The following is a 14,855-nucleotide window of genomic DNA, read 5'->3' on the forward strand; positions in this document are numbered from 1 at the left end:
ATAAATAAATAAAATGTGACTGGAGCTCCCTCACTCTATCCAAAGTAGAAAAAAAAAGATCTAATAAAAAAAAAATAAATAAATAAAATGTGACTGCAACTCCCTCACTCTATCCAAAGTAGAAGAAAAAAATCTAACAAAAAAATAAATAAACAAAAAAATGTGACTGGAGCTCCACTCTATCCAAAGTAGAAGAAAAAAATCTAATAAAAAAATAAATAAATAAAATGTGACTGGAGCTCCCTCACTCTATCCAAAGTAGAAAAAAAATCTAATTAAAAAATAAATAAATGTGACTGGAGCTCCCTCACGCTATTAAAAGTAGAAAAAAAAAGATTTAATAAAAAAATAATAATAAATTAAACGTGACTGCAACTCCCTCACTCTATCCAAAGTAGAAGAAAAAATCTAATAAAAAAATAAATAAACAAATAAATGTAACTGGAGCTCCCTCACTCTATCCAAAGTAGAAAAAAAAGATCTAATAAAAAAAATAATAAATAAATTAAACGTGACTGCAACTCCTTCACTCTATCCAAAGTAGAAGAAAAAAAAATCTAATAAATAAATAATTAAATGTGAATGGAGCTCCCTCACTCTAAAGTAGAAGAAAAAAAAAAGATCTGCCTTTAGAGCTCCTGTAAGCTGCAGTCTCGCTCTTGGACACTAGATGGCGGTGCAGGACGTAATGAGCGGCGCCCATGGATGGTGTTTCTGCACATGTGCACAGGCTGTGAAGAGAGAGGGACACAGTCACAGGAAATCAGTGAGAATGCAAATACAAAGTGCGTGTGGGAGTGAGAGACACAGGGGGAGAGGGAAATGTCTGGCCTGAGCTGGAACAAAAGCCAGAAGCTCGCAGACATGGAAGGACAGGCTGCACCAGTCCAGGGAGGGTAATTGAACTTGTAGGGATCCAGTCAGTGCACATTGCAGGGATCACAGCTCCTCCATAGGGATCACACCTTCCAGCAGTATCCCTGGTGTAGACATCCACAATGTTCTCCATGAAACAAGCTAAACCTACCTTCAGGTCGTACCTTCTGCCTCCACAGGTAGGTGATGTTCCATGGTATTGGGGTACAGGGGGGGGGGGAGGGGAGGTCTGGAGAGTGTCACTTGGAGTTTGTATGGACTTGCAGAGTGTTGGGAGTGTGCTGTGCACATGTCTCTTATCTCCACACATTGTCTGTCCTTCTCATGGAAAATGTCATCTGTCTTTTCCAGCATGAAGATAAACTCAGTCCGGAGACCAAGGTGAAGAAGCTGAAGGCGGTCTTGCTGCCAGGTAAGGGGGAGAAGCAGAGCTCCCAACTGTCCCTGATTTGGAGCAATGTCCCTCTGTCCCTCTTCCCTCCTCATTTGTCCCTCATTTTGGTCTGATCTATATAATTGTATATAAAATGCACTTTTTATCTATTAAGTGTTTCCCAGTGCTAAACCTTTCATCTGATTTCTAAATTGCAACATTTGTAAATTCCAAAAGCCAATATAAAGAATTAGTAGTGGTAAAAAAGCACTTGTGGGTTTAACCAATCTTGTTTGTGTGTTGTGTGTTTTTTTTTGTACAGTTTTCCTTTTAAGGGGGCGTGGCAAGGGGTGTGTCCTACTGATAGGTGTTCCTCAGTCTCATCTCAAAAAGTTGGGAGAAGTGTGGGGGTGCTGCAGACCATTGTTTACTTGCTCCCACCTGTGAATTAATCTTCATCCAGGTTTGATAAGTTGCTTTGTCTTCCATGGTTGGGATTCAAACTGACAACCCTAGTGCTGCCAGGCAGAAGTGCTAACCACTTAGCCACTGTGCTGCCCACTATCAGAAGCCAAATGCATATAGGAAGACTGGCAGCAGTACAGTGGTTAGGGCTTCCACCAGCACTAGGGTTGTCAGTTTGAATCCCAACCACGGAACTACCTGCATAAAGTTTGCACAGTCTTTCTGTGCCTGTGTGGGTTTCCTCCGGGTACTCCGGTTTCCTCCCACACTCCAAAGACATGCTGGTAGGTTAATTGGCTCCTGTATAAAATCAGCCCTTGTATGTATGTATGAATGTGAGTTAAGCTGGATACACACTATACAATGTGTTTTTTTTTTTTTTTAGATTTTTTTTTTTTTTTTTCCTTTAGATTTACCAAAACCATACAATATGAGGTCAGACTTAAACGCTTTCAATTTGTATGCAATCAGGCAGGCCCTTGCACTACATGGTTAAAGGTAAAGCTAAAGGAAATCAAACAACAAAAGATGTATAGTGTGTATCCAGCTTTAGGGACCTTAGATTGTAAGCTCCTTGAGGGCAGGGACCGATGTGAATGTACAATATCTATGTAAAGCACGGCATAAATTGACGGCGTAATATAATACCTGTAATAAATAAAAGAAATAACAAGATGAACTGGAATTAGGTGAAATGATGTCAACGGCCCTTTAAAGTGGGCTTTAAACCAATCCTTGTGGCTACACGGATGTCAACGGCGCCATTTTTAAAAAAAAATCAAAAAGCATGCAAAAACACTGATCTTGTTTTTGAATGCTTTTAAGGGCAGAGGAGGGATTTTGGCGTTTTTTTTTTTTATAGACCCCCAGATCTCCCCATAAAGAGTACCTGTCACAAGGATGTTTACATTCCTTGTGATAGCAATAAAAGTGATTTAAAAATTTTTTTTCTTTTTTTAAAACAACATTAAAATAAAAAATGTAAGTGCCCCCACCCCCCCCCCCCCCCCCCCCCCCCGTGCTCCTGTGCAAAGACTAACGCATGAGTTGGTCCCACGTGCACACGCAAACAGCCATCTTCCTACACATGTGAGGTATCACAGCGACTGTCAGATCATCGACAGTAATTCTAGCACCAGACCTCCTCTGTAAATCTAAAGTGGTAACCTGTAAAGTCTTTTAAAGCGTAGCCTAAGGATTGTAAAACTTACATTGTCGCTGTTCCATGGGCATGCACAGTTGTAAAGTGTGACATGTTTTGCATTTATTTACTCGGCGTAACATCATCTTTTATATTTTACAAGACAATTGGGTTTTGTATTTTTATTTTTTTTATTTTTTTTGCATTAAAATTGAAAAAAAAAAGTTTTTCCTAAAATCTTTTTTTGAAAAACCGCTGCGCAAATACTGTGTGACATATTTTTTTATTTTTTTTAAAAGCTAGTAATTTATTCTCTAGGGCCTCTGCTTTTAAAAAAATATATAATGTTTGGGGGTTCTAAGTAGTTTTCTAGAAAAAAAAAAAAACTGTTACAAAATGCCAGAAAAGGCCTCATCAGGAAGTGGTTAATAATAATAATAATATTAATATTATTATGCATTCTGCTGTCAAATGTTAATAAATACAGCCAGTGATGTCTCATGGTATCAATCATTGGATTACAGTGACATCTTTGTTAAGGTGACTGTACATAGAACCCCCCCCCCCCCCCAGATTCTGCTCATTAGTACAACAAGCAGAGTCTAGCTCTCAGTGTCATTGTTCGGAGCGTCAAGCCAAGTTAGACATCTAGACTACATTGTATGCAACTATGTTGCTGTTTGCCAAGAAACTCACAAGTCGCTGTACGGTGATTGATAGCTATCTGTGAATGTGGTGTGACTTGTTTTCGTAATAAGTATTTCTCTGAAAACACTTCATACAAAAATTTTCGCAAACACAATAAATTAAAGGAGGAGTTTGGGATAAAATGGACTATGTCAAGGGGTCACAGTAGGTTAAAAATCTTGCTTAACGTGATTGCCATAACTGCAGGCCACCCCCAAAGCCTGGCTAAAAAAAATCTCCCATATTTTTTGTGCATTCTGTGTCCTGGTTAGTTGGTAGGACATGGCAGATGTCGAATGCTCAGCCCCAGAATCACAGGAGCGAGTCCTTTCCCCAGCTCTAAAGCTGTGCATGCGTAGTGTGCTAATGGCTGAGCTCAGCAGCTCATGCTTTGGGTGGGGGGTGTGGAGGAGTTTACCACAAATGGCTTACAGGTATGGCAATTACATTTAAAGGATAATTCCAGGTCTTTGATCAATTTTAGTTTCTTTGAGCTAAGCTGGACAAAACAAATTATTGGCCACTGGGGCTGCTGTAATGGACAGCAGTAGAATTGGTCACATAGAGTAAGAGACACATCCTCTTTGCTGCCAAGTATAGCTAGAATCAGTGATGATGCATCTTCACCATTTTGCCAAGGTGTAACATGTAACTTGTTCTATCGTCCCCCCTCCTTCCGAGACAGTGGTTGGGGGTTCCTCTCCCATACCGCTGTCACATTTAAAGTGATACTAAAGTCTTGTTGTTACTTTTTAACACAAAAAAATGTCATACTTGCTCTGTGCAGCCGTTTTTGCACAGAGCAACACTTATCCTCCTCTTAGGTCCCTTGCCAGAGCTCCTGGCCCCCACAGCAAGCAGCTTGCTATAGGGGCACCTGAGCTGAGCCGCTGCTCTTGTGTGTCTATTCAGACACGGGCCCGCCCCCCCCCGCCCCCCTCTCCTCATTGGCTCACTGACTTTGTATCTCAGCCAATTAGGAGGGAGATTCCCAGACAGCTGAGTCTTTTGTGCAACATTTTTGGTTTGAGGTGGGGCTCAAGTAAGTATTAGGGGAGGCTGCTACACACAGAAGGTTTTTTTTTATCTTAATACATAAAATGCATTAAGATAAAAAAAACCTTCTGCCTTTAGAACCACTTTAAAATTGCACGGTCGCTTCATTCATTTGCATAAACTCATAGTCCAATGACAGTTCCTGCCCTCAATGTATCTACTGCTTTACTGTATGTGCTCCAACTTGGAGACTCTCACAGATAGTTATAAACTGCAGTATACAGAGGAGCCTTGGTCAGGCTCTACAGTTTTCACATATTACGTATTTGCAAATGTGTGCAATTAAACCCTCCTACTTTTAACATGAATTGTTAGGATCATTTTTTTTTTTTTGCAGACTATATGGTAATGCCCCTTTCCCACAGGCAGACTGATTGGGTCTGCCTGTCCGTTTTTTTGGTGGACTGAACTAGACCATCCATTGCCCTCTATAGAGTGTCAGGTGTCGATGGACATTTTTCCGATGACACCTGCCAACATCCGATTCTATCAGCCAAAAACAGATAGATTGGGGTCCGTTTCCCCATCTGTCTGGCGGATCGGGTGGCTGTCTGGTGTAAACAGACAGGTGGTCCCTTTACATCCGACCGCCCATAGAGGAGAGTGGGCTGTGTCTGCTCTGCGTAAGCAGAGCGGACACAGAGCAGCCATGCGGGGATCAGCAGAGAGAGGTCCTCCACTGAGCAGGTGGATCCACTGGCAGAGAGTGTCAGTGTGAAAGGGACTGGGAAATTTTGTTTGTGGGGTGCACTGACACTTGTAGCTTTCTAACTAAAAGCCTGTATGGAGGTATGGACAGAAAGCTTGAGGATGTGTCTGCAGGAGCCTAGCATTGCATCCGATTCAGATGTGCCATTACTGGCAATAGCCGCCGATTTGGCATGCGATTTGACATCAAATTGCATGCCAAATTGGACCAATGTGAACGTGGGCTAAAGGTGAACTTGGTCTCTCCCCACACCTGCTGTCAAAATTAGTGCAGATGTGTGGGGCTCCACCCGCACAGCCACATCATTCATTCACAGCAATCTGTGAATAAGGAAACAAGTCCCATCTGCCACAACAGCATACGGCAGGGTTATGCAATTAGCGGACCTCCAGCTGTTGCAGAACTTCAAGTCCAGTGAGGCATAGCAAGACACCTACAGCCACAAGCATGACACCTAGAGGCAGAGGAATGATGGGACTTGTAGTTTTGCAACAGCTGGAGGTCCGCTAATTGCATATCCCTGGCATACAGCTTGTAGTTCTAAGTGGACTGTGAGGGCGCTGATGCCCTTGTGGTTCATTCACAAGCCCCTACAGCTTTCAACCTGACTGCCTGTATGGAGGTATGGGCAGAAAGCTGTAAGACTTGTCTGCTGGAGCCTGACTTTACACCTGCCATCCACTGATTGTGGGTACAATGCTTAGCAGACTCCTGGGGGAAAATATAATAAATGCACATTTTTTTTTTGCCAAAATATGAGTATTTATTAAGGCGAACTTAGCCTTAAAACTGCAGATTGTATTTTAACCTACTGGGGTCCCTTGGCTGCAGAGTCAATGTTCTTTCAAAGGTAAACTTAGCCTTTAAACTCTTTAGCAGATTTTATCATGATATGGTTGTGTACACACACCGCTGTCACAATCGTGAGTGTGATGCATGGTGCTAGTGCTACTCAAATGGTACCTGAGAGAATGTCCTGATGTAGACCAGCATCAATTAATTCTTTGTGTAAGGCTGCGTTCACACTGGTACGACACGACAGTCGTACCGCTTTGGATCCGACTTTGCCCTGCGACTTGAAGTCCGACATATGTCCGACTTCAATGAACAGGAATCCGGCTTTGATCCCCGACAATACCAGGCACTGTGTCTGGTATGAATCTTTAGGGGAAGCTCTACGCCAAATTAAAAAAAAAAAAAATCATGGGTTACCCCTCCAAGAGCATACCAGGCCCTTCGGTATGGTATGGATTTTGAGGGGAACCCCCACACCAAAGGAAACAGAGTGGGGGTCCCTCCATAATCCATACCAGACCCTTATCCGAGCACACAGCTTGGCAGGTCAGGAAAGGGGGTAGGGACGAGCAAGAACCCCCCCCCCCCCCCCCCCGAACTGTATCAGGCTGCATGCCCTCAACATGGGGGGTGGGTGCTTTGGGGCAGGGGCGCCCCCCCACTCCACAGCACCTTGTCCCTATGTTGAGGACAAGGGCCTCTTCCCGACAAACCTGGCTGTTGGTTGCTGGGGTCTGCGGGCAGGGAGCTTATCGGAATCTGGAAGCCCCCTTTAACAAGGGGGCCCCCCACCCTATGTGAATGAGTATGGGGTACATTGTACCCCCACCCATTCACCTCGGAAAAAAAGTGTCAAAAATAAAACACCGTACACAGGTTTTTAAAGTAATTTATTAAGGCAGCTTCGTCGTCTCTTCTGATCTCTTCTCCCCTCTCCGGATCTTCTCCGCTGATGTCTTCTAGCCCTCTCTGGTTCTTCTCCACTTTCCGGGTCTTCCCCGCTATCTTCTCGCTTATTTGCTGGGTCTTCTACGCTGTGTTCTCCCTCTGTTCCTCTTCTGATGTTGACTCAAAGCTCTCTCCTGCTCTAATGCTGGGTGTGTGGTGTGCCACTACTTATACTGGCATGGGGCCGAGTCACCGGAGGACCACCCCTTATGACGTCACCGATCCATCAGGCCCCGGGCAGTGATGACATAAGGGGTGGGGGCCTTTGGATGACATCACCCGGTGACCCCGTCCCATGCCAATATAAGTAGTGGCACACCGCACACCCAGCATTAGAGCGGGAGAGAGCGTTGAGTCAACATCGGAAGAACAGCGGGAGAACACCCAGCAAATGAGCGAGAAGATAGCAGAGAAGAGATCGAAAGAGATGACGGAGCTGCCTTAATTACTTAAAAAAAAACCTGTGTACTGTGTTTTGTTTTTATTTTTGATCCCTTTTTTTTTTTTTTTTTTTTTTTTTTTTCAGGCGAATGGGTAGGGGTACAATGTACCCCATTCTCATTCACATAGAGTGGGGGGCCAAAGTTGTCGGGAAGAGGCCCTTGTCCTCATCAACATGGGGACAAGGTGCTTTGGGGTGGGGGGTGCAGGCCCCCCCCCACCATGTTGAGGGCATGCGGCCTGGTACCATTCGGGGGGGGGGGGGGGGGGCAGTCGCTCGTCCCCACCCCCTTTCCTGACCTGCCAGGCTGCTTTTTTGGCATGGGGGTTGACCTTAAAATCCATACCAGACCGAAGGGCCTGGTATGCTCTTGGAGGGGGAACCCATGCTGTTTTTTTTTTGCATGCCAAAGTTGGATCAGTCAAGACGGCGATCCGACTTTGATCCGACTTCAGTGATATTCAATGGGCTGAAGTAGGATCAAAGTCGGACCAAAGTAGTGCAGGGAGCATTTTCAAAGTCGGACCGACTTGTGTCGGACCAGTTAGGACAGCTCCCATAGGGAAACATTGATTTTCACACGTCATGAGCTCCCAATATCGGAGTGTTTATCGTACCCGTGTGAACCCGGCCTAAATGTAACGAAGGCTGCGGCATCATAAATTCCTCCCCTCCCCAAAAAAATGTAAAAGCTAAACACTCAGAAATGCAAGGTTTGATAGTATGATTGAGAAGGTCCATTTTAGCACATACAGTGATTTACCCCTCTCTATTTCACCTTACTTGCTGATAATTAGGCAGCAGCTTGTTTTTTTTATTTTTACCTCATAGCAATAAACGAATACTGAAAATATTGCAATCGTCTCAGTTTATAGTCATATTGAAAACATACATATGTTATACACACACATAGAATATGAGAAGTTCTTTGATGGTAGCATGTGACTTCCACATATGTTTGCAAGTGTGTGCAGCTGAGACGTCTGGTGGGGTTAGTGCTTGCAGCAGGTTTTTATAAGGTTCCCTCTCCCGACTAACAATAGGCTGGAGAATTTCCTTTTATGCTGTGTTTTTTTTTTTTTTTTTTTCTCTTCCCTGTATCCACAGAACACTTTACAGAGTCCATAAAGCCATTCATAGTAGTTCAAGCTGTGGGGGAGCTTACAATCATCTGTTCTCTTATTGCACAGATACACCGGTGCCGGTTTGTTGAGACCAATTAACTTAAAATAATTTTTTAGGATTGGTGAGGAAACCCACACAAACATAGGAAAATGTATAAACCCCATGCACATCTTTTTCATGGCAGGATTTGATCCTAGGCTCCCGCTATTGTAAGATTGCTAACCACTTTTGCCATTGTGCTGCCCACAGTAAGCTTGCTCTAATTAGATGAGCTGCTTGTGTCTTTTATTATATCTATCTGTCCTAGTGATAATGAATGTTATATTAAAAATACAGGCAAGAGCTTACTGCAGCCAATCAGAAATGATTTCCTATTCTGAAAACAGTAAATTTAGATCTGGGTAATGTTACTGCACTTTGCTCATTCCTATTCCATGCTCCTATCTGGCCAGTTTTGTGCTCATCCTCTGTTTGCCATACTACCAACTATATGCACATGGACAGGTAACACTTTTTTTGAATTGTTGGTTGAGGTTTTCACAGTAAGGGCTCATTTACACTTGCTTCAGTACACATTAAAAAGCCTACTGCTTCAACATGCTTTTTTGATGTATTTTGGATGCTTCAGTGATGCTTTAATGCTGCTTGACAAATGCCCTGTGTGTGTTGACTTTCTGTTTGTTTTAAAGGGGCCCAGTAAAAACCCCAGCTTAGTAGTACCCCCACTCGGCAAATCCTAAGCTCATTAGTACCCCTGTTCAGCAGATCCCCTGCTCAGTCGTACTCTTAGCTCTGCTGATACCCCACTCAGTAGTATCTGCTAAGCGTGTTGATATCCCACTCGGTAGTAACCCCCAGCTCTGCTGATTCTCTGGTTTTCTGATCCCTCTCCCCTTCCACTATAGCGTTCCTGTGTTGCACACCATGTGTGGCATCTGCAAGTTGCTGCGATCTGGTCTTCGCTGTACACTAGATGTGACGTCTGCACCAGACACTTCCAAAATATATAGACATGGACCAGAAGTGACTGCTGATGACGTCTTTCTGGTTCACATGTTGGTCTCCCAGTGCATCCTGGGATATCTCATGCCTGCAATATCTCCAAAACAAAGCAAAGCTAAAGCTGAATAAATGTATCTCAAAAGCTGCAAGTGCTGCTAGCGAACTTTGTCATAGACTTCTATGGAGGTTGTGGAGATGCTTTGAAGCACCAAGAAAGCGACATGGGGTATAATTTTTGAAGCAAACGCAACGTGTTAACAGGACTGTAAGTTTACCATTTTATTTAGTGACTGGCATTCAGAGTGCTTTCAAAAAACATCTCCAATGTCACATTTTGAAGCAATTGTAAACAAGCCCTAAGGCCTTTTTCACACAGGCACCTCCATTTCTCCAACTCGTGGAAAACCGGACCCATGTCATCCCTATGAGCGAATGGAAATCAGTTTATATATTCATTTACATCTGCTCTTTTCCATTCAAGTCTGCACAATCAGACCTGGATTCAAACATACTGTGTTAGTCCAGTGAATTTTTATGTAAATGGACGGACATTGCCTTACATTTGGCCGCTCACTGCAGTCCGTTTTTTGATCCGTCAATTCACAGGTCAAAATAATACTGATGGAATGCCCATGTGAAAGGGCCTTAAAGTCAGTGAGTATTAGTGTACTAAAAGTCTAAACTGCTCTGGTACAAGTACTCCTACCCTTGCTCCTCTGGCCAATGGGTACAGGCTTTTAGCAATTCTTTACATAGTTACATAGTAGGCGAGGTTGAAAAAAGACACAAGTCCATCAAGTCCAACCTATGTGTGATTATGTGTCAGTAATACATTGTATATTCCTGTATGTTGCGGTCATTCAGGTGCTTATCTAATAGTTTCTTGAAGCTATCGATGCTCCCCGCTGTGACCACCGCCTGTGGAAGGGGATTCCACATCCTTGACGCTCTTACAGTAAAGAACCCTCTACGTAGTTTAAGGTTAAACCTCTTTTCTTCTAATTTTAATGAGTGGCCACGAGTCTTGTTAAACTCTCTTCTGCAAAAAAGTTTTTTAATTTTATTGTAGGGTCACCAGTACGGTATTTGTATATTGAAATCATATCCCCTCTCAAGCGTCTCTTCTCCAGAGAGAATAAGTTCAGTGCTCGCAACCTTTCCTCATAACTAAGATCCTCCAGACCCTTTATTAGCTTTGTTGCCCTTCTTTGTACTCGCTCCATTTCATCCTTCCTTAGGACTGGTGCCCAGAACTGGACAGCATACTCTAGGTGCGGCCGGACCAGAGTCTTGTAGAGTGGGAGAATTATCGTTTTATCTCTGGAGTTGATCCCCTTTTTAATGCATGCCAATATTCTGTTTGCTTTGTTAGCAGCAGCTTGGCATTGCATGCCATTGCTGAGCCTATCATCTACTAGGACCCCCAGGTCCTTTTCCATCCTAGATTCCCCCAGAGGTTCTCCCCCCAGTGTATAGATTGCATTCATATTTTTGCCACCCAAATGCATTATTTTACATTTTTCTACATTGAACCTTATCTGCCATGTAGTTTTCCACACCATTAATTGTTCAGATCTTTTTGTAAGGTTTCCACATCCTGCGGAGACGTTATGAACTTATTCACTTTGGAAGCTCCATCATAAAAACCTTGTGTAAAAAATATTAGTGTACTTGGGATACTAAAGTTAACCTTTGCTTTGCCCATGAAGAGTAATTCACTTTAAATCTGACACCACCAGTGATTACAATTGCTGTTTAGCTCCTAAAAACTAGAATGTCAAACATGTGAACAAGTGCTACTCTGAATTCTACAGATATTTGAATCTGCACAGTGCACATCTTTGTATTTTTTTTTTCTACTTTTAAGGATTTTCATGTTTTTATGGGATCCATAAAATACAGCATTAAAACGGCCATTATGTAACATAAGGGACTCTCTATCCACACACTGGTCATGAGGGTATCATGCATAGCCTGCATGGGAATTGGCTGTGCTAGCCCATTTCGACACAGCTCTTCCGTATACTGCAAACACGATCTTATCTGAGACTGCTTCATACTCCTCAGTAGGCATTATGGGTATTTTATTCATAACTGGGGACCAAAGCAGTGTTCATCAAATTCTAGATCTGTTTTAATTTAGACAAAAAAATGTAGTTACAATATTTAACCAAATGCAAGTACCGTATATACTAATGCAGATTAGATTTTAAAGGATTGTCTCTATTCTAAATATCATCTTCCTCCAACAAAGAAATAGATGGGGCATATTTTATGGTCAAAATGTAAAATTGTATATTTACTTCCACATTGTATTATCTTAATTCTTTATTTAGTCAAGACAATTGGGTTTAACTTTACAAAAATTTGTATTCAGCCATATCGTCATAATATCAGACACACAGACGCCTTTCACAATGATTGATGAGCAAATTGTCCCATCATACTTTACTTAGACCTTCTTTATACAATCTGAAAACAAAAAATGAAGGCTGTTTTCACTGAAAGCTGGTGAGTGAGGGCACATGAGGAGGGGAGTACAGCACTTCATATTCACCATTGGCACAAGAAAAGAAAAAAAGAACGGCACTTTAAAGGGCTAATTTATTTGTTGGCACCAAATATATGTTGCACTTTAAGAATTATAATTCATCACTATATTATATTGATTTTTTTTTCACTATTGCTTTTCTTATTTGTGATAGATTTCTATATATTTGAAGTGAGAACTGGTAGGATTGTATGTTTCTTAATTGGACAACACTGGGTTTATATATCACAAGTCTTTTTATCTCCCTCACACGCTTAACGCTGGCAGCCACAGATCTATGAATGACTGGAAAAGCATCTCCCTTGTAGAGTGCAAATATCCCAACAACGTACAATGAATATAAACACACCCCTGTTTAAAATGTAAGGTTTGTGATGTAAAAAAATGAGACAGAGATGAATAATTTCAGAACATTTTGCACCTTTTTAATGTGATCTATAAACTGAACTTATTTGCAAAACAAACCTAAAATCTTTTAGAGGGGGAGTAACAAATAATGTGGTTGCATAAGTGTACACACCCCCTCTTATAATGGGGATGTAGCTGTATTCAGAATTAAGCAATCACATTTAAACTTGTGTTAAATAGGAGTCAGTACACACCTGCCATCATTTTAAAGTGCCTCTGATTAACCTCAAAACAATGTTCAGCTGTTCTAGTAGGTCTTTCCTGACCGCAAAGAGCTCCCAAAGCATCAGAGGGATCTCATTATTAAAAGGTATCGGGAGAATGGTACAAATGAATTTCCAAGGCATTAGATATACCATGGAACACAGTGAAGACCGTCATCATCAAGTGGAGAAAATATGGCACAACAGTGACTTTACCAAGAACTGGACGTGCCTCCAAAATTGATGAAAAGATGAGAAGAAAACTGGTCAGGGAGGTTGTGAAGAGGCCTACAGCAACATTAAAGTAGCTGAATGAATATCTGGCAAGTACTGGCTGTGTGGTACATGTGACAATCTCCCGTGTTCTTCATATGTCTGGGCTATGGGGGAGAGTGGCAAGACTGAAGCCTTAACATCCAAGCCTGGCTAAATTTTGCAAAAACGCATCTGAAGTCTCCCAAAAGCATGTGGGAAAATGTGTTATGGTCTGATCAAACCAAGGTTCAACTTTTTGGCCATAATTCCAAAAGATATGTTTGGCACAAAAACAACACTGCACATCACCAAATGAACACCATACCCACAGTGAAGCATGGAGGTGGCAGCATAATTTTTTCTTCAGCTGGAGAAAGGCCCTAGTCAAGGTAGAGGGAATTATGAACAGTTCCAAATACCAGTCAATATTGGCACAAAACATTCAGGCTTCTGGTAGAAAGCTGAACATGAAAAGGAACTTCATCTTACAGCATGACAACGGCCCAAAGCCTACATCCAAATAAACAAAGGAATGGCTTCACCAGCAGAAGATTAAAGTTTTGAAATGGCCCAGCCAGATGCCAGACCTGAATCCCATTGAAAATCTGTGGGGTGATCTGAAGAGGGCTGTGCACAGGAGATGCCCTCGCAATCTGACAGATTTGGAGTGTTTTTGCAAAGAAGAGTGGGCAGATATTGCCAGGTCAAGATGTGCATGCTGATAGACTCATGCCCAAAAAGACTGAGTGCTGTAATCAAAAGGTGCTTCAACAAAGTATTAGTTTTAAGGGTGTGCACACTTATGCAACCATATTATTTTAGTTTATTTTTACTCCCCTCCACATAAAAGATTTCAGTTTGTTGTTTAACCTAGTTGTACAGTTTATAGGTCACATTAAAGGTGGAAAAAGTTCTGAAATTATTTATCTTTGTCTCATATTTTTTTTTAAATCTTCACATTTTGACAGGGGTGTGTATACTTTTTATATCCACTGTATATTGTGTATCATAGAACCAAAGCAATCATCCAATCTAACAGCTGGGTTGTCCTATTAGAAGTCATGCAATAGATATAAGGTGGTAATGACAGTCCTTCATTTAAGTAAACATTTCCATAGGAATCACGGTAGCCAGATGGATACTTATTACACCAGTACATTCACCCAAGGGGCCAATCTAGGCTGAGACTGATAATGGGACAGCGCCATCCTGGCAGGTTTTCCTGGCTGTCTCAGAGGTACGGCTACATTGTTTGGCATGCATCATGTCCAAATTTAAAATGGCCGCCCCGTCCTGCCTGCGCACGCATCGTGCGTCATGATGTCACGTGTGCACACATGAATGCAGTGGTGGCTCCCGAGCCATTGCTCTGTGTGTTCCTTCACACGATGGAGGTTCATTTTATGTGTATTTAGATTTAGGACCCATCCCAGATCAGATTGAGTCCATAACTAGTAATTCAATGTTTGGCCTTTCATGACCTGCTGTTATGGGGTTTGAACCTGGTGCTCCTACTGTTAGGTATACAGAAACTTTAGTTGTACTTTAATTGCTTCATTCTAAAGGAAACTCTGTAAGAGCTCCCCCCCCCCCCCAGTTGAGCATTAAATAAAATAATTAATGTAAAATTTTCTGCTTGCACCCAAAGCTGGGTACACACTGTCAGAAGACAGTTTCCTGCATCCACACAACCGATGTGGATGCAGGAATCCCCCCGCCAGGACTTTGTATTCTAACAGCAGGGACTCTGCTGTCAGAATACAATGATCAGTGCTGCAGCCCATTTGCTGCAAGCCACTGATTGAACAAGGTTTTCCAG

The 14,855-nt window shown here is 42.3% G+C and overlaps 1 protein-coding gene across 1 annotated transcript in view; it reads left to right on the forward strand.

The window, feature by feature from the left end:
* Positions 1 to 22: 22 nt before the first annotated feature.
* Positions 23 to 14,855, forward strand: part of MTMR10 (myotubularin related protein 10) — a 129,860-nt gene continuing 115,027 nt past the window's right edge. Inside the window, exons 1-2 of the mRNA XM_073618866.1 lie at positions 23 to 1,055; positions 1,228 to 1,288. Of these exons, the coding sequence (XP_073474967.1) occupies positions 999 to 1,055; positions 1,228 to 1,288 (118 nt within the window). The 5' untranslated portion in view covers positions 23 to 998. The remainder of the gene's footprint in view (positions 1,056 to 1,227; positions 1,289 to 14,855) is intronic.

The sequence above is a fragment of the Aquarana catesbeiana genome, linkage group LG03 (assembly GCF_042186555.1).
Source record: "Aquarana catesbeiana isolate 2022-GZ linkage group LG03, ASM4218655v1, whole genome shotgun sequence".
NCBI classification, from domain to species: domain Eukaryota; kingdom Metazoa; phylum Chordata; class Amphibia; order Anura; family Ranidae; genus Aquarana; species Aquarana catesbeiana.